At 37.7% G+C, this 20,725-nt stretch overlaps 1 protein-coding gene across 1 annotated transcript; it reads left to right on the forward strand.

Annotated features, from left to right (window-relative positions):
• Positions 1-289: 289 nt before the first annotated feature.
• On the forward strand, positions 290-18,548 carry USP44 (ubiquitin specific peptidase 44). Its single transcript, XM_034987817.1, has 5 exons — positions 290-1,772; positions 4,868-5,063; positions 7,583-7,691; positions 16,381-16,586; positions 17,544-18,548. Exons 1-5 carry the CDS (start codon positions 348-350, stop codon positions 17,741-17,743), a joined length of 2,136 nt encoding a protein of 711 aa, XP_034843708.1. The 5' UTR covers positions 290-347; the 3' UTR covers positions 17,744-18,548.
• Positions 18,549-20,725: the final 2,177 nt, after the last annotated feature.

A 20,725-nucleotide genomic window follows, 5' to 3' on the forward strand; every position in this document is an offset into this window, starting at 1 on the left:
TTATTTTTGCACACTCACGAGTGGGGCGAGCGGCAAAGGGAGAAGCAGATTCCCTGCCAAGCAGGGAGCCCTAGGAGGTACTTGATCCCAGGACCCCAGGATTTGCCAAAGGCAAATGCTTACTGGACTGAACCACCCAGGCACCCCCTTCTCTCTCTCTCTCAAATGAATAATGAACAAATCAAATCTTTAAAAATAAGTAAATAAAATAATTCTTGGTAAAATACCTTATAAAAATATTGGCTCTTTTATTAAAAAATAGTATTGTTCTGCTTAGTTTTCAGATGCTTCAGGTATCGTGAACAGAGACTTGTTTGGATTATGTGTTTCTCAGCTAGACTAAATAAATGTTAACAATGGATAAGTGCAAACACATTGGGCAGTTGCGGCTTGCTCAAGACCATTCCATCCTCAACCCTCAGAAGTGGCATTGTGTGGACTGCAATACAACTGAGTCGATTTGGGCTTGCCTTAGCTGTTCTCATGTTGCCTGTGGAAGATATATTGAAGAACATGCACTCAGGCACTTTCAAGAAAGCAGTCATCCTGTCGCACTGGAGGTGAATGAGATGTATGTTTTTTGTTACCTTTGTGATGATTATGTTCTTAATGATAATGCAACTGGAGACCTGAAGTTACTACGAAGTATGTTAAGTGCAATCAAAAGTCAAAATTATCAGTGCACCACTCGTAGTGGAAGGGTTTTGCGGTCTATGGGTACGAGCGATGATACTTACTACTTATATGATGGCACCCAATCTCTGCTTCAAAATGAAGATCAAATGTATACTGCTCTTTGGCACAGGAGAAGGATATTAATGAGTAAAATCTTTCGAACTTGGTTTGAACAATCACCCATTGGAAGAAAAAGGCAAGAGGAACAATTTCAGGAACAAATAGCAAAAAGAGAAGTAAAGAAAAGACAACAAGAATTAGAGTATCAAGTTAAAGTGGAACTGGAAACTATTCATCCAAGAAAGAGTTTACGTTTGCAAGGTCTAGCTCAATCTACCACAGTAGAAATAGTTCCTGTTCAAGTTCCACTACAAACCCCAGCATCACCAGCAAAAGATAAAGTAGTATCTACCTCAGGAGATGTAAGATTAAAAAAAGCCAGTGACTCCTCAGGTAAACGAAGCCTAATAGTAACCCCTGGTGTAACAGGATTGAGAAATTTGGGAAATACTTGCTATATGAATTCTGTTCTTCAAGTGTTGAGTCATTTACTTATTTTTCGGCAATGTTTTTTAAAACTTGATCTGAACCGATGGCTGGCTGTGACAGCTAGTGATAAGACAAGATCACCTTATAAGCATCTACCAATCACAGATACAGTGTATCAAATGAATGAATGCCAAGAAAAGGATACAGGCAGCGCTCCCTCCAGACATCCAAGTTTATCATTAGGACTAAGCGGTGGAGCGTCAAAGAGTAGAAAGATGGAGCTTATTCAGCCAAGGGAGCCGAGTTCACAATACATTTCTCTCTGTCATGAATTGCATACTTTGTTCCAAGTCATGTGGTCTGGAAAGTGGGCCTTGGTCTCACCATTTGGTATGCTACACTCCGTGTGGAGACTAATTCCAGCTTTTCGTGGTTATGCCCAACAGGATGCTCAGGAATTTCTTTGTGAACTTTTGGATAAAATACAACATGAACTAGAGACAACTGGTACTAGATTACCAGCTCTTATCCCCACTTCTCAAAGGAAACTTATCAAACAGGTTCTGAATGTTGTGAATAATATTTTTCATGGACAACTTCTTAGTCAGGTATGGGTTTTTTAAAATCTTATTTTCCTCTTGGGGAATTCATAAAATGAAGCCTAAAAAAATGCATTTTCTCTGTATTTCTAGTGTGTTAGAGCTAGAGCTAGTACTGTTTTTGCATCAAAATAGATTGCTTTTGCAGAAGTCAGCTCACTGATTTACAGTGTTTCACTGATTTACAAGTTTCCTTCATGAATCACTGGAAGCAGTTTTTCATCTATGGTAGCAATGATTTTTTTGTGGGGAGAGGGAATCAGGAAACAGCTTCTTAGGTTGATAATATTAAATTCATTCTCCGAGGGATTGAGAAGAGAGGGTTTAACCCCACAGGGAATAGATTTGAAGATGCTGCTGCCCTGAGAATGGATCTGAATAATTTCAGGAACCAAGAAGTAGCCCTGGAAGACTTTCTATAAAACCAAAGGGGGCAAGTAGGTAGGGAAATTTTAAAGTAAGTAAATATGATTTCATTGAGAATAATCCTGAATGGTTTCCTTTATTTTAATTATAGCTATAAAAGTTTCCCTTGTTGTGAAAAGGAATCACGAAACCAGAATCTCCCATCTAATTAATAGCTCTCTGTAACGAGTGGACTTATTGGTAAACTACTACTAGACATAAGGCTCTCTACTTTTCCATCGCATAGAGCTTTAAAATTTTTTTGTTTTAGGCAGTTGGGCTGTTAGGTCATTTCTTTCCCCTTGTAGGCCTGCCTCTGTTCCTCAGTGCAACTTTCACAATAATGATACCATCTTTTGTCTTTATAGCATACTTTTCTGGAATGTAGCTTAAATGTGTATTTTTAAATTTTTTTTAAAGCTCTGTGCCCAACGTGGGGCTGAAACTCAGAACCCTTAAATCTAGAGTTGCATGCTCTACCGAGGGAGCCAGCCAAGCACCCCTGTAGTTTAAGTATTCAAATGTAATTCTTAGGGTTTCTCTTTGACGTTTATTCCACTTAATGTTTCAGAAATGTAAAGATTTTACACTGTGCCATTTAGCAAGTAAGAGTTGTTTTTTGTGTTGCATGCAATTTTATTTTTCCACCACTTTTATGCAAAAGTTTAAAATGCACCATTAATAGGAGTTTGTAGTCAGTAGAGCATGCAGCTCTTGATCCTTGGGGTGGTGAGTTCAAGCCCTATGTTGAGCCTAGAGCTTACTTTAAAAAAAAGTTTTAAAATGCACTATTATAAATAGAAGTAATATATAGTCATAGAAAACCTGTATGATACAGTAAATCTATGCAGTAAAAGAAAAATCATCCCCTTATCCCATAACCCAACAACCCACACATAAAACTATTAACATTTTGGTATACTTTCTTCTAGTTTTTTTTTCTTCTGTACATTAAAAATTTTATTTTTATTTTTATTTAAAGCTTTGGGTTTTATTTATTTATTTGTTTGTTTGTTTGTTTTATTTTTAAGTAAGCTCCATGTGGAGCCCAACACAAGGCTTGAACTCATTGACCCTGAGATCAAGACCTGATCAAGATCTGATCAAGAGTCAGACACTTTAACTGACTAAGCCACCTGCACACCCCTTTCCTCTGCACATTTTTAAAACAGATTTTATTTATGTATTTGAGAGAGAAAGAGAGCATAAGCAAGAGGAGCAGCAGAGGGAGAAGGAGAAGCAGGCTCCCCACAGAGCAGGGAGCCCAACAGAGGGCTTGATCTCAGGACACTGGGATCATGACCTAAGCTGAAGACAGACATTTAACCGACTGAGCCATCCAAGAGCCCCTCTTCTGCACATATTTTCTCCTACTTGTTCAGTCATGATGAATTTACCTGCTTTTTTCATTTTTTTCATTATTAATATAAAGATTTTTCATAGTCATTGAAATACTTGATCATTTTTTTACAGCATGTCAATGTCCATTATATGTATATTCCATAATTTGTTTACCCATTCCTGTATTGTTGACTTGTAAACTGTTTCCAATTTTTCTGTTATTATAATGTCACAGTACATTTTCTTCTAATGATTTCGCTAAGGCAGAGTCCTAGAAATTACTTTGTCAAAGTAGGACTTTTGATCCTTGGCTACAAATTTCTTCCCAGAAAGTTACTATTTTATATTTTGAGTAGTGCAAGGGTGCCTATGTGCTTATTTTTTCCTTTATGGATGACTTTTGAAATTAATAAAAATTATTATGCCAGCTTTTTTCTCTCTTCCTTTCAGACACGTAATAAACTCTTAGAAAACTGGAGATTCAGATGGTTGGTTCCTAGAATGGCTTCTTTCTTTTTTTATTCAAGAAACTGTTCTCAAAAGGTTAAACCCTGCCCTAATGAGTCTCCAAACAAACACCAAGAATGTTCTTTATAAAAGAGTTTAGTAATCTATCATGTAGGGATTATTAGATCTATAGAGTCTGTCTTCAGTTTTGTGAAGTGTTTGTTGGCATTAAGTCGTGCTGAGTGCTTCACTTGTTAGAACTGCCCTATACTCTTTGTGGTTCCTGTATTTGGTGAGGATTTTAATGTAGTGACATTTGCTTTAAGTGAGTGTGACATCATTTATGTTAAATGTATTGCCTTTTGAAATTATCAGTTGCTAGGGCTTCAAAATCTATATTTAAAAATATACAAATAGTATTTTATTTGTATCCTGGTTAAGAAGTTACAGGGATTTGGGGAGAGAAAATTAGTGAAAGTAAGTTAGGAAAAAGGGCAAAGAACAAGTTTAATATTCTAAACACATTAAATGCATATAAATCTCTCTTTCTCCCCCCACCCACCGTCTCTCTCTGTCACACACACACACACACACACACAATGTATACCTAATTAAATGATTCCACAGTTTGTTTGTTTGCCTACATTCAGATTTGACTAATACCCTTGGACTTTTTTGAATGCTTATTGGTTAAAGCCCACCAGTACATAGTGGGTTTACTGACAGTCATCGAAAGGAAAAATTATAATAATGAAAAAAAAATCTCTGAAAATAATATAAAGCAGATTACTCAGAATTCTGACGGCGCATTTTCAGAAGAAAATCTAATTTACTGGCAGTGACCTCTATAGTGAAGGGAGTAAATGTTTTGACAGGATTGTAATCTGAGAAACAAATATTTTTATTTGCAGGTTACATGTCTTGCATGTGACAACAAATCAAATACCATAGAACCTTTCTGGGACTTATCACTGGAATTTCCAGAAAGATACCAATGCAGTGGAAAAGATACTGCTTCCCAGCCATGTCTGGTTACTGAAATGCTGGCCAAATTTACAGAAACTGAAGCTTTAGAAGGAAAAATCTACGTATGTGACCACTGTAACTGTAAGTAGAGACTGTATATTCTCTTTGCTTTTCTAAGATTAGCGAGGAGAAACACAAATGAGAGGAAGCTGAAAGAAATTCCTAAAGTAGCAGTTATGGAAATAAACTTTGTTAGCTCATCAAAAGAAACTGGGATAGATATTTCTACTTTATAATTGGCATTTGTGAGCTATGTGTTTGTTTTGCCTTATTGATGACATCAAAATTTTTTTGACCCCATAGTCAGTTGTGGAGAGAAAGGATTCATAAAATAAGAAATTTGAACTTAATATGTGAGGCAGAATAAAGTAGCGATGGGGAATAGTAAAAGGAAAGCATGTTATTTAGTACTAAATAAAATGTTTGCTTTATGAGTCTTTTTGCTACATATCAAAACACTGACAGGGCGCCTGGGTGGCTCAGTTGGTTAAGCAACTGCCTTCGGCTCAGGTCATGATCCTGGAGTCCCGGGATCGAGTCCCGCATCGGGCTCCCTGCTCGGCAGGGAGTCTGCTTCTCCCTCTGACCCTCCCCCCTCTCATGTGCTCTCTCTCATTCTCTCTCAAATAAATAAATAAAATCTTTAAAAAAAAAAAAAAAAAAAACACTGACATATAGATAATATATGTATATAAGTGTACCTATATGATAGGAAATATATAGCTGAATTACTGCTATGGAGATTGGCTTCGTAAAAACAGAGTTAGTAAAAAACCTTCTAATGACTATCTCTTCTATATTAGTCATTGTTCTAATTGCTATGGATAGAAGTAAAACACTTTCAAGGTGCTCACATACCTAATGGAAGAAACAGATGATTAAGATCTATTACGAGAAACACTCTACTAGAGGTGAACGCAGGAACCCAGCACTGGGGGATGAGACACTCATTTCAATTAAAGGAAAGCATCATCCTCCAGGGAAATTGTATATAAAATCATCATGACAAATCTGCTGTGTCTTTTTCAGGAGTCTTTATCTTCTCTATCAATGTGCATGTGGTATCTTAGTGTTTATGCTATATATTTTCAGGTATTCTCTCTAATTTCCATGTTTAAAAAATGATCTTAGGGTTTTAAACTTCGAAGGTAATATAAAAGAAATATTGGATGTTTCAGTATTGAAGAAATGTTACATCAGTTGATGTTTTTTTTAGAATGACTTATATTAACATTTTCTGAGTGCTATCTAATAGGAACTCTGTGTTAAGTAGCCTAGGATTTATAAGGTTTGAAAAAAATAAACTTTATCAAACTCGAATGGTGAAATTTTTTTTCTTGGAAATAAATGTGAATGGTCCTAGATGCTTTCATCCACCAAATCTGGGAATAGAAAGATAACATGAATGAATGCAGAATATGGTTTTATAACATGTTTGTGTGTGTTTACTGGGTCTACCAAATAAAGTCCTAAAAGAGCTGCTGTAATTTAATACATAAAGGCAGATGTTTAAAATTATAAGTCAGGGAGTTGATATCACTTATCTAGCTATACTGGCCATATATTCAGGAAGATGATCCAAAAGTAGGTCCAGGACATTCAGCAGCACCAGATACCTGGATCTCAGGGGCAGAGACCCGGAGGACAGGCTACCCACGGCAAATGGAGACAGCTTACAGGACAGCCTCACAGGGTTTCACCTCCTCCACGAGAAGCAGCTGCTGCCGTGGCTGGAGTCAGAGCTGCTGTGTAAGTTGAAGGACAGCTCCTGGGTGTCCAGAGCAAACTGGTAGGGTGGCGCAGCCAGAAGCTTCAGGGCACAATTCATGGGTGGACCCCTAGAGAAGCAGAGGAGACAACAAAAAGAATCCTAAGTGCCACTTGTTTAAGATCTGGTACTAAAATAGCAAAAGCAAGACACTGAGGGGGAGGCCTCAGGCTCAGAGCTGGAAGACGACTGCTTTGTCAGGAAGTGGGGAAGGGTATTCTGAGCTATTAAGGACCCGCCCCCCTGGAATTTCAATTAGCCTCAGTAAATGGACTGACTATGATACTTTTTTAAATTAAGAATTTGGGAAGAGTATATTAAAGTATGTTTAGGGGAATTTTTAACTTTTCCTATTAATTGGCGTAGTCAAATCCATGTTTATTTTTTATTTTTTAAAGATTTTATTTATGTATTAGAGAGAGAGACGCAGCGAGAGAGGGAACACAAGCAGCGGGAGTGGGAGAGGGAGAAGCAGGCTTCCCGCGGAGCAGGGAGCCCGATGGGGGGCTCGATCCCAGGACCCTGGGACCATGACCTGAGCCGAAAGCAGACGCTTAATGACTGAGCCACCCAGGCGCCTACTAGATCATTCTTTTGCCTTATTTGTAGGAGTATATTAAATCAGGGACTTAATTGTTTACATGTCTGTCTGCCTGACTAGCTCTTAAATTGTGTGCTTATAAGTTTTTTGAGAGCAAGGCCATGTCTCTAGCACAGTACAATACCTGTAACAGAGAAGATGTTTAATAATACATGTCTAAAGTATTTAAAGTTTACTCAGCATTTCCTTGTATCTTTAAATTTGATTCTCATTCTGTCTTTGATATCACAGCAAAGCGTAGAAGGTTTTCTTCCAAATCAGTTGTACTCACAGAAGCACAAAAACAGCTTATGATTTGCCACCTACCTCAGGTTCTCAGACTACATCTCAAACGATTCAGGTTAGTAGTAGTAGTAGTAGTATTCCGACTACACATTTCCTTTGTTTTCTTGTTTGTTTTAAAGATTTTTTATTTTTAAATAATCTCTATACTCAATGTGGGGCTTGAACTTACAACCCCAAGATCAAGAGTCTCATGCTCTACTGACTGAGCCAACCAGTCGCCCCTCCAAATACACACTTCTAAGTTAATCATTCCTTGTGCTTCCCATGCTTCAAAACTTAACACACATGATGAATCAGATTTTATTTCATTTTATTCTTTTTTAAGATTTTATTTATTTGACAGCACAAGCAGGCAGAGAGGCAGGCAGAGGGAGAGGGAGAGGCAGGCTCTCCACTGAGCAAGGAGCCCGATGCAGGGCTCGATCCCAGGACCCTGGGATCATGACCAGAGCCGAAGGCAGACGCTTAACCAACTGAGTCACCCAGGCGCCCCTGAATCAGATTTTAATAGTATATATTTGGCTAGTAGATGACTTAACATCTATCTACTTCTGTGTTTTTTTAAAGACAAAAAAAATTCTGTCATCTCTAGCCTTGACCAATAGACACCATTTTCAGTAACTAAGCTTCTGATTAGCCTCCCTTGTAGAATGCATTGCTGATGACTAGTCCCTTCACATTTTGGTCTGTGATATTATTCTTGTAAGCTTCTGCTTATAGAGTTAAATAAAAGTTTTAAATTTATAACTTAAGAGTATTTAACCCAATTGCCTCATTCTTAGAAAATATCTAAGGTATAGCAGTTCAATTCAGAGCAGTTAACAAAAAAACCCTCTAGTGTTCAGAAATATATTTAGTCAGGAGAATTAGTTTGCAAAACTATTGGTTAAGCAAAGCATATGGTTTCATACCTTGCAATAATCATGTTAACCTTAGAGCGTATTCTTAAGTTACTTTATGTGCTATGATTTGAAAACTATGGAGACCGTGTTTTTCATACATAATGGGTTTTGGCTTGTTTACAGTTTTTGTGTGTGTGTGTGTGTGTTTTAAGATTTTATTTATTTGAGCGAGAGAGAGAACACACATGAACAGGGGCAGAGGGAGAGGATGAAGCAGGCTCCCCTGCTGATCAGGGAGCCCGATGCGGGCTTGATCCCAGAACCCTAGGATCATGACCTGAGCCCAAGGCAGAAGCTTAACTGACTGAGCCACTTGGGCGCCCCTTAAAGTTTTTTTTTTAAATAATTAAAATAATACATGTTTTTTTTAAATGCAAACTTCACAGAAGGTAAAGTAAAAGTCCAAAGTAAAAGTACCTCTTTCCTCTCAGCCCCACTTCCCAGAGATATTCACTGTTAATTTTAGTCCGTTATTTCAGTTACTTATGGAAGCTGTTAAAGGTATAGTCAACAAATAACATGTGAGTGCTGTTAAATACAAAATGTTGTTCTATATTCTTTGGGGAATATAAAGTAGGATCCTTTCCTCAAGATTATAGTCAGGCATGCACAGAAATAGTGGTGAAATAGAAATACTAACGGGGAACCTGACTGGCTCAGTCGACTGGTAGAGCATGCGACTCATAATCTCAGGGTTGAGCGTTCAAGCCCCATGTTGGGCGTAGAGCCTAGTTAAAATTAAAAAAAAGAAAAAAGAAAAATACTAAGTATCACAAGTTATATACAGATTGATTTATCAGAGATTTGGAAGAGGGAGTTAGCTGATGTCTAAATGTTTCCAAAGTCTCTCTAATGGCATAGGGGTCTTTATATCATTCAAGTCTCAGTTCATATGTCCATTCTTTAGAGCAGACTTCCCTGACCATCCTATTTAAAAGTAGCACCACCCAACTCTCCTTATCACATTACCCTATTTTTGCTTAAATGGCAAAACCCACTATCTGCAATTAGTAGTTTATTTACTTATTTCTCTACCTCTGGCAGTGGAACAGAAGCTCAGTAATGACAGGGGCCTTGTCTATTTCATTCCTGTATCTCAAGGCCCAGAACTGAGCTCTGTGCACAGTAGTTGCCCAAAAATATTTACTAAGTGAATGAATGGGGCATATGCAGGAGGAGCACTTTAGCCTAAGGGAGCAACATGAACAAAGGTATAGAGGAGGAACGGGGAAGGGTATACAAAAGATTTAGTGAAATCAGGTGAGACCTGTCATTGTGCATAAAATCAAGGGTAATAGAAACAAGAAGATTAGTTAGGAGGTTAATATTGTATTCCACGGCCAGGTAAGAAGGGCCAGGGAGCATGGAGAAGTAAGAGCATAAATGAGATTCTGTAAAGACAGAACTGAAAGGACTTAAATTTTTGCTACTTAAATTTGTACTGAATTGGCTACTATAAACTGTTGAAGAACTTCCTGTTCTTCCTAACTGCTGCTTTAATCTGGTATTTGAAGCTCTCCTTTTAGTTAAACCTATTTGACTCTATCCCTTTCCATCTATTGCCCAAAACATTTTTGACCCTTCAGGACATATTTATTTCTGATTGAGAGATTTTGTTTATGCTGCCTTTACCACATTTGTCTTTCTCCTTTTTCTTTATCTGTTCAAAAAGCACTATTGTATTTGCCAGTGTATAAAATATATAGGATATATAAAAGATAAAAGGGAAAATGCGATAGGGGAGGGGCATACAGGAACCTCTGAAAAAGCATAAGAAATGGAACATTTCTAGTACCTTAGACATTCCCCTTGTGTGCCTCCTAGTCCAATGCTCTCCCTTCTCTTTGAAGCAAACCACTGTGAACTTAGGGTATAGTATTATCTTGTTATCATTTTACTGTATTTACATCAGTAGAAAAAAACTGGGTACCCAATTTAATCAACAGGAATGAGTATTGTCCATTTAGATGGCTTATAAGTGTTTATTTAGCATTAAATAATGTAAGGTTTGAATTTTATGGTAAACTATAAGTATCTTTTGAGTGATAGGAATTATAGGAACTTTTGTTAAGCAAGTCCTATTTTTTAAATGCTTGGTCTTCCATGTTGACTAGTTACAGGTGCATTGAGCATAGGATCTCTTATACATTTCATGGGAGAAGTTTTGGGGTATGACTCCTACTCCAAAAGATAATTTAATTTGCAAGTCTCACCTTTAGCTCCATACAATTTTATATTGTACTAATAGCATTTTCACATATTTTTGCTTATCTTCCTTTCTCCTTCTCTACTTACTATTATTTATCATAACATCATGTTTTAGTACTTTAATGCTATCCTATTTTTTTTTTAAGATTTTTATTTTATTTATTTTTTTGACAGAGAGAGATCCCAAGTAGGCAGACAGGCAGGCAGAGGGAGAGGGAGAAGCAGGCTCCCTTCTGAGCACAGAGCCAAATATGGGGCTGGATCCCAGGACCCTTCGGATCATGACTTGAGCCGAAGGCAGACGCTTAACCGACTGAGCCACCCAGGCGCCCTATTCTTTTACACTTTAAAGTAGGTTAATAAGAGGTTCTCACATACGATCACTGAACACACCATGTCACGAATCATATAAAATCACTGAACATGTCAGGTCACCAGGATGAGGTCATGGAGACCAGGAAAGCAGCAGGGAGGTGAGAGGTTGGGAGTCAAGAGGCTGACTCTGAAGTTAGAGAAGTCACTTCACTTTTCCATGCATGCCTGCTGCCGTCACAACCTCCATTCTGCGCAGGCCCCAGCCTGGCCCCGCTCCCCGCTCCCTGAGGCTCTGTGCTGTCCCAGGCTGCTGCCTGCCCGCAGGGTCCGCTGCTGCTCTGTGCATGCTGTTGAGCGCCGGGAGCCGGGACCACTACGGCTCACACATACTGTCTCTGGGGTCTCGCCTCTGCTCGTGCACATGCTCCGTTGTCCCGTCGACTCTGACGAAACCCACATTCAAAGATGACATTGTGAAGAATTTCAAGACACTGACATCAGAGCATTAAACCAAGCATGGAGTCCTAAATGACTGTACAGGTTGCCCGCCAAGAAGTTGGCCGTGGAAGGAACTCTCAGGGCTCTGGAAATGCACATGACTTAGTGATTTCACTTACTCTCTCCACATCATCTTCTCCTATCATGAAAGCTCTGTTCTGATCAAGGAACACATATTTAATGTTTAGGTAGATGAGGATAAACCTACAAGACTAAGAATAAACAGTTAAAAATGGGAAAAGTCAGGGGCGCCTGGATGGCTCAGTGGGTTAAGCCACCCACTCTTTTTTTTAAATTTTATTTTTTTATGTTATGTTAATCACCATACGTTACATCATTAGTTTTTGATGTAGTGTTCCATGATTCATTGTTTGCATATAACACCCAGTGCTCCATTCTGTACGTGCCCTCCTTAATACCCATCACCAGGCTAACCCATCCCCCCACCCCCCTCCCCTCTAGAAACCTGTTTGTTTCTCAGAGTCCATCATCTCTCATGGTTCGTCTCCCCCTCCGATTTCCCCCCACTTCATTTTTCCCTTCCTGCTATCTTCTCTCTCTCTTTTTTTTTAACGTATAATGTATTATTTGTTTCAGAGGTACAGGTCTGTGATTCAACAGTCTTACACAATTCACAGCACTCACCATAGCACATACCCTCCCCAATGTCTATCACCAGCCACCCCATCCCTCCCACCCCCCACCACTCCAGCAACCCTCCGTTTGTTTCCTGAGATTAAGAATTCCTCATATCAGTGAGATCATATGATACATGTCTTTCTCTGATTGACTTATTTCGCTTAGCATAATACCCTCCAGTTCCATCCATGTCCTTGCAAATGGCAAGATTTCATTTTTTGATGGCTGCATACTATTCCATTGTGTATATATACCACATCTTCTTTATCCATTCTTCTGTTGATGGACATCTTGGCTCTTTCCACAGTTTGGCTATTGTGGACATTGCTGCTATAAACATCGGGGTGCACGTACCCTTTCGGATCCCTACATTTGTATCTTTGGGGTAAAAACCCAGTAGTGCAATTGCTGGATCGTACGATAGCTCTATTTTCAACTTTTTGAGGAACCTCCATACTGTTTTCCAGAGTGGCTGCACCAGCTTGCATTCCCACCAACAGTGTAGGAGGGTTCCCCTTTCTCCGCATCCCCGCCAACATCTGTCGTTTCCTGACTTGTTAATTTTAGCCATTCTGACTGGTATGAGGTGGTATCTTACTGAGGTTTTGATCTTGATTTCCCTCATGCCAAGCGATGTTGAGCACTTTTTCATGTGTCTGTTGGCCATTTGGATATCGTCTTTGAAGAAATGTCTGTTCATGTCTTCTGCCCATTTCTTGATTGGGTTATTTGTTCTTTGGTTGTTGAGTTTGATAAGTTCTTTATAGATTTTGGATACTAGCCCTTTATCGGAGATGTCATTTGCAAATATCTTCTCCCATTCTGTCGGTTGTCTTTTGGTTTTGTTGACTGTTTCCTTTGCTTTGCAAAAGCTTTTTATCTTGATGAAATCCTAATAGTTCATTTTTGCCCTTGCTTCCCTTGCCTTTGGTGATGTTTCTAGGAAGAAGTTGCTGTGGCTGAGGTCGAAGAGGTTGCTGCCTGTGTTCTCCTCTAGGATTTTGATGGACTCCTGTCTCACATTTAGGTCTTTCAACCATTTGGAGTCTATTTTTGTGTGTGGTGTAAGGAAATGGTCCTAATTTCATTCTTCTGCATGTGGCTATCCAATTTTCCCAAAACCATTTGTTGAAGAGACTGTCTTTTTTCCATTGGACATTCTTTCCTCCTTTGTCGAAGATTAGTTGACCATAGAGTTGAGGGTCCATTTCTGGGCTCTCTATTCTGTTCCATTGATCTGTGTGTCTGTTTTTGTGCCAGTACCATACTGTCTTGATAGCTTTGTAATAGAGCTTGAAGTCTGGAATTGTGATGCTACCAGCTTTGCTTTTCTTTTTCAACATTCCTCTGGCTATTCGGGGTCTTTTCTGGTTCCATACAAATTTTAGGATTATTTGTTCTATTTCTTTGAAAAAAGTTGATGGTATTTTGATAGGGATTGCATTAAATGTATCGATTGTTCTAGGTAGCATAGACATTTTCACAATATTTGTTCTTCTAATCCATGAACATGGAACGTTTTTCCATTTCTTTGTGTCTTCCTCAATTTCTTTCATGAGTATTTTATAGTTTTCTGAGTACAGATCTTACATCTCCTTGGTTAGATTTATTCCTAGGTATCTTATGTTTTGGGGTGCAGTTGTAAATGGGATTGATTCCTTAATTTTTCTTTCTTCTTGTTGTTGGTATATATAAATGCAACTGATTTCTATGCATTGATTTTACATCCTGCCACTTCACTGAATTCCTGTATGAGTTCTAGCAGTTTTGGGGTGTAGTCTTTTGGGTTTTCCACATAAAGTATCATATCATCTGCAAAGAGTGAGAGTTTGACTTCTTCTTTGCCGATTTGGATGCCTTTTATTTCTTTTTGTTGTCTGATTGCTGAGACTAGGACTTCTAGTACTATGTTGAATAGCAGTGGTGATAGTGGACATCCCTGCCATGTTCCTGACCTTAGGGGGAAACCTCTCAGTTTTTCCCCATTAAGAATGATATTCGCTGTGGGTTTTTCATAGCTGGCTTTTATGATATTGAGGTATGTACCCTCTATCCCTACACTGTGAAGAGTTTTAATCAAGAAAGAATGCTGTACTTTGTCAAATGCTTTTTCTGCATCTATTGAGAGGATCATATGGTTCTTGTTCTTTCTTTTATTAATGTATTGTATCACATTGATTGATTTGTGGATGTTGAACCAAGCTTGCAGCCCAGCAATAAATCCCACTTGGTCGTGGTGAATAATTCTTTTAATGTACTGTTGGATCCAATTGGCTAGTATTTTGGTGAGAATTTTTGCATCCATGTTCATCAGGGATATTGGTCTGTATTTCTCCTTTTTGATGGGGTCTTTGTCTGATTTTGGGATCAAGGTAATGCTGGCCTCATAAAATGAGTCTGGAAGTTTTCCTTCTATTTCTATTTTTTGGAACAGTTTCAGAAGAATAGGTATTAATTCTTTAAATGTTTGGTAGAATTCCCCTGGGAAGCCATCTGGCCCTGGGCTCTTGTTTGTTGGGAGATTTTTGATTATTGCTTCAATTTCCTTAGTGGGTATAGCTATAGGTCTGTTCAAGTTTTCTGTCTTCCTGGTTCAGTTTTGGTAGTTTATACATCTCTAGGAATGCATCCATTTCTTCCAGGTTATCTAATTTGCTGGCATATAGTTGCTCATAATATGTTCTTATAATTGTTTGTATTTCTTTGGTGTTGGTTGTGATCTCTCCACTTTCATTCATGATTTTATTTATTTGGGTCATTTCTCTTTTATTTTTGATAAGTCTGGCCAGGGGTTTATCAATCTTATTAATTCTTTCAAGGAACCAGTTCCTAGTTTTGTTGATTTGTTCTACTGTTCTTTTGGTTTCTATTTCATTGATTTCTGCTCTGATCTTTATTATTTATCTTCTGCTGGCTTTAGGCTGTATTTGCTGTTCTTTCTCCAGCTCCTTTAGGTGTAGGGTTAGGTTGTGTATTTGTGACCTTTATTGTTTCTTGAGAAAGGCTTGTATTGCTACATATTTTCCTCTTAGGACCGCCTTTGCTGCATCCCAAAGATTTTGAACAGTTGTGTTTTCATTTTCATTTGTTTCCATGAATTTTTTTAATTCTTTAATTTCCTGGTTGACCCATTCATTCTTTAGTAGGATGCTCTTTAGCCTCCATGTATTGTATTTGAGTTCTTTCCGACTTTCCTCTTGTGATTGAGTTCTAGTTTCAAAGCATTGTGGTCTGAAAATATGCAGGGAATGATCCCAATCTTTTGGTACCGGTTGAGACCTGATTTGTGACCTAGGATGTGATCTATTCTGGAGAATGTTCCATGTGCACTAGAGAAGAATGTGTATTCTGTTGCTTTGGGATTGATGTTCTGAGTATATCTGTGAAGTCCATTTGGTCCATTGTGACATTTAAAGTCAATGCTATCCTCTTTTCATCTGTGTCTGTCTGTTGTCTCTGTACCACCGTAAACCAAGCTGCATTACAGTCTCTTGAACAAGACATTATTTTCCCCTGTAGCACCAGCTCATACTATGCGTATGATAAAAACATTGCTTGCCAAGCTTTGGTCCAGTACCAGGAAGCATGACCGACAGACTGAGAAAATGACAGTACAGAGGCATTGAGTTCTGTCCCTAATGAGTGTTGTGGTGACTTACAGGGAAGGGTTACAGTTCCTGTTTTTTTCTTAGTCAGAAGAGCTCTAAAGTGTTCTGAAGAATTAGAGGTGCCTTCTTTTGTCCTGCTTTCCCGTACATCTGGCCAAGAAAGGTCTAGGTTATGTCTCCCAAGAACAAATTCTAGATTCTGGGGTGTGATTCTAGATTCCTCATGGTGTGACAAGGCAATAGAGAATTAAAACCCTTTGGTACCTTGAATTAATCTATGAGAAGGGGGACACTGCTATAGGGCCATAATTTCCTTTGCTGAAAGTTAATTTACTTCCTATATAATCTTCTAACTACAGAAGACAAATATTTTAAAACCTGACCAGACCTGTTTAATAAACCTAAATTTTTCCATTTATAGCCAGCTTCAGCATTGAAAGGATTTTATATTTGTATTATTTTACATATGATACTTTGTATTCTATACTGAGGCCTTTTATTATGACTGTCTGAACCTAGTACATGGTATATTCCCTTGACTTTTTTTGATCATTTTACCCTGGTTTGTTCACAGGTGGTCAGGACGTAATAACCGAGAGAAAATTGGTGTTCATGTTGGCTTTGAAGAAATCTTAAACATGGAGCCTTATTGCTGCAGGGAATCCCTGAAATCCCTCAGACCAGAATGTTTTATCTATGATTTATCTGCTGTAGTAATGCACCATGGGAAAGGATTTGGCTCAGGACACTACACTGCCTACTGCTATAATTCTGAAGGAGGTATAGATGGGGAAAAGTATTTTATCTTGGGTCAGACTTGGAACCTGGTATTTAGGCTTTACAATTTCTGAATTGGCCACTAAATCATCCTAAGGGAAGCCACTTGATCCTTTTTTTTTTTTTTTTTTTTTTTACGAATACTACGGTTCATAAAAAAACAAAGGTTTGTGAAGAAAATGGGATATTTTCTGCAGGATTGTAGTAGTTGTGACTTTCAAAGGCTGTAGGTATAGGATAGTAAGGATGATCACATTGATTAAAAGTCAGATTGCTACCTTACAAGCACATTTCTAAGGGCAGGTCCTCTGTTTAGTGGTTTCATCTAGTTAATTTTGTTAGAGAACAGAGCATTTAATGAACTGGGGATCACAGATATTTAGAACAAACTCTGAGTTCAGGTTTTAATAAAACTCACTTTCACTTACTGCCTCCATGGACCCTCAAGGACAATCTTCATAGGTAGCAAAATTGATTTAGGTTTCACTTTTTATTTCCCCTTCCTTTAACTACTACTGAACGAAGACTGAGCCTCCCCATGCATACCATTCCACCTCACCCAGAAAAGAGGTATGGAAAGAACCACATAATCCATGAAGCCCATTAATTTAACAATAAACTACCAAGAGTGAGTTGTACACTGTTTGCTCTACATATGATTAGCAGCAAAAGCATTAACTGGTCAGATTATACCTAGAATTAAAGATAGTGTCAAGTGAACTACTCAGATTTTTTAACTTCAGATTACTTCTAGAATAAAGGTAGATGATTCCAGAATAATATACTGCCCAAGCTGTATTTCTCATCAATAGAAATGAAATGGCTAGATAGTTATTTTCCCTTCAAAGAAATGTAACTCTCACTGAAACTAATGCCTTTAAATCCATATTAATTTATATTAGAAACTTCTAAAATTCTTTTATAAACCTTCAGGTAAAGTATTTCTGTGCTTCACTCTAGGGTTCTGGGTACACTGCAATGACTCCAAGCTAAGCATGTGCACTATGGACGAAGTATGCAAGGCCCAAGCTTATATCTTGTTTTATACCCAGCGAGTTACTGAGAATGGACATTCTAAACTCTTGCCTCCAGAGCTCCTGTCTGGTAGCCAACATCCCAATGAAGAAGCTGATACCTCTTCTAATGAAATCCTTAGCTGATCCAAAGACAGTGGGGCTTTCTTCTTGTGATTTTATATATACTTTTTAAAAGGGCTTACAATTTGGAGCTTCATTGTTTTAATTTTTTACTTAGGAATCAGTGCACTGTTTATACATTTTGTATCTACAACAAAACTTTCACAGAGACAAGATTAGCATGAATATCAATGACAGCGGGTAACTAAACTTTTTTCAAGTACTTGGGAGTTTTAAACTTATAGTGTTTACTTCAGACTGGCATTACCTCTTTTTTATTTTGATGTCTTAATTGGCTCAGATCATGAATTTGTGCAATCTTTTACTGAAGTTCAGGTGGCATCATTTTATACATTTATTTATCTTTTGTAGGCATTTTTTATACAAATTCTTTTTAGATGGAAAATTAGATACTTTCTTCACTAATAGTCATACCAAAAAAAAAAAAATTATTTCAGGCCATTTGTATACTGAAGTTACCTTTGCCCCTTGAAGGGAGTTCAACCCTACATTCATTGTGAAATATCAAGGTATTACCTAAATACTCATCAATCAGACTAATTGATATTCCTGAGACTTTGTGTATTACAGGGCTCAGAATAGACATTATTTTGGTTAATGGAACTTCCATTTTTCCAAAAATTTATTAAGTTTTAATAATTGTTCTTTATTTGGCATAGTCCAACTTTATACAAATGAAAATTACAGCTTTATAGTATATTTAAATTACTTCAGTAGTGTGGACATGAAAACAATGATGGCTGGGACTTATGATGATGATTTGTTTGGCAGCAAACAGGTTTGTCTAGATTCCAATAAGCAGTCTTACAAAAAATCTGAATTCAGCAGTATATTATGATATACAAGTACAGTTTAACTTGAGTAAGTTCATTTTATATGTTTAACATTAGATCTCTTAAAAGCTTTGTACCGTATCGTATCTTGAGATTTTTAAAGGAAAAAAATGTCTTCTTGAAGAGAAAAAAATTGCATAGGACGGAGAAGATAATTGTTCAAAATTGGCAACTGGGCAACATGTTCAGCATCTCATATTTCTAAATAACTAAAGGGTTGGATTACTTTTGCTCCAATTATGTGAAGACTAGGAACCTCAGATATTCAAACACTGGGGCCTTACTTTTTTAATTAAAAATTATCTAAACTTACCTTTTATTAAAAAATATAGTATGAAATACTCTTTGCTCTTCCTTAATAATCTTACTAGATCTCTTCAAAATCCTACTGCTGCTAATTACTAACCTCTATAGATCAGCTATTTAACATCTTAGCTCAGTGTTAACCACTGGAAGATCATTTTTTCCTTTTTTAAGTGGGTTTTCTTGCAGGTTGAAATCTTAATGAAAGATAATATCCTGTAGAATGCTGTTCTCTGCTAGTGATCATCTATTAAGTATAAGCTTGAAAAGGACCCCTATTAGCAAATTTTACTTAAAATTTCAGACAGCAAGTCATTGGGGCAGCTGATCATGAAGTGCAATGAGAATTTATCTCTGAACAGACAAATCATTTATGCCAAAAATACAGCTTGAGTATTAAATGGCTGAAGTTTAAAATTGTTCATTTAAGTACCTATGCAAGTTGTTACCTCAACTGTTAACGTAATTATACCTCATTAAAGATTTATGTGGTCAAGATACTAGCGTCTAGCCTCTTTTAATTTCAAGGATTACTTTATCCTTGGGTTAACTGCTATACACTTTTGTACCTAATTTTAGGGAGATATTTTAAAAACCACTCTGGGGGCACCTGGGTGGCTCAGTCAGTTAAGCGGTCTGCCTTCAGCTCAGGTCATGATCCCAGGGTCCTGGGATCGAGCCCCGCATCAGGCTCCCTGCTCAGCGGGAAGCCTGCTTCTCCCTCTCCCGCTCCCCCTGCTTGTGTTCCCTCTCTCGCTTGTATCTCTATCAAATAAAATCTAAAAGAACAAAAAACCACTCTGGAAGCTTTGCTGTTTGTAATGGTATAATTGCTTGTTTCAGTACTTAACTTCAATATAAAAATATATGAAAGAAAGTGACTTAGCCTTTTACTTTAATCCCTCAGAACCAAACGTATGGGGAAGGCTGTGTGTATGAGGTCAAGGGGTTATATGGGAACTCTATGCTCAATTTTGCTGCAAACCTAAAACTGATATAAAAAAATTAAGTCTATTAAATTTACAACAAAACTAAAATGTAGCCAATGAACAGAAACTTAGATTTCTTATTGTATATCTCAGTGTAGACGTCTATATTCAACTAAGTTGATCTAACAAAAAACAACATGTTTTGGTTGTAAAATAATTTACTAAAGGCACTATTTGTTAAACATCAAACTAATAATTTGTTACCAATAAGGTACATCATTGTAAACATGACAAAATGATTTCAAGAGATACATGGCTAGTAGGTAAACAATACAATTTTTTTAAGTGACAGCTTTCCTATTTACAAGATCATATTCCTTCCAGCTACTCCAGGGGCTTGCAGTGATGCTACCGCTCGCAACAGTTACCTGAGCGGGGGAGCTTGGAACGCATAACTGGTTTGAAATCACTACTGCTAAAGCGGTCTTACAAAGCTCCAAAATTCTTCACTCATAAGGTCAATTGTAAAACTCTTGAGCTTAGAATCAAGATTCTATCTCCCACCAAAACACATCAAAAACGTATGGACTCAGAACCCCAAAAGAACTAGCTGGAGGGCCCAAGACCTATAACATGTCCAAGCATGAACTGGTGAGCTCTGCCACTAAGCACATCACAGAAAATGGAGAAAATAATCCAAAAGTAGCTCTTGAACATTAGCACCATAATAAACATGGCTCACAGCTAAAAACTAGATTGTTTATCCCACAAGATAACATTCATTTATAGTTCTAATGCTGAAAGAGCAGGTTTTTAATGTATAGTAAGTGATCTAAGTACAGAAGTCCGGTTTTTCTTCCTATGAGAAAAATGTTAAAATACAAACTAAACAGCATCCCAGAGGCAGTGAATCCTATTGT

This window comes from Mirounga leonina, unplaced genomic scaffold, assembly GCF_011800145.1.
Source record: "Mirounga leonina isolate KUSES-001 unplaced genomic scaffold, KU_Mleo_1.0 Mir_418, whole genome shotgun sequence".
NCBI lineage: Eukaryota > Metazoa > Chordata > Mammalia > Carnivora > Phocidae > Mirounga > Mirounga leonina.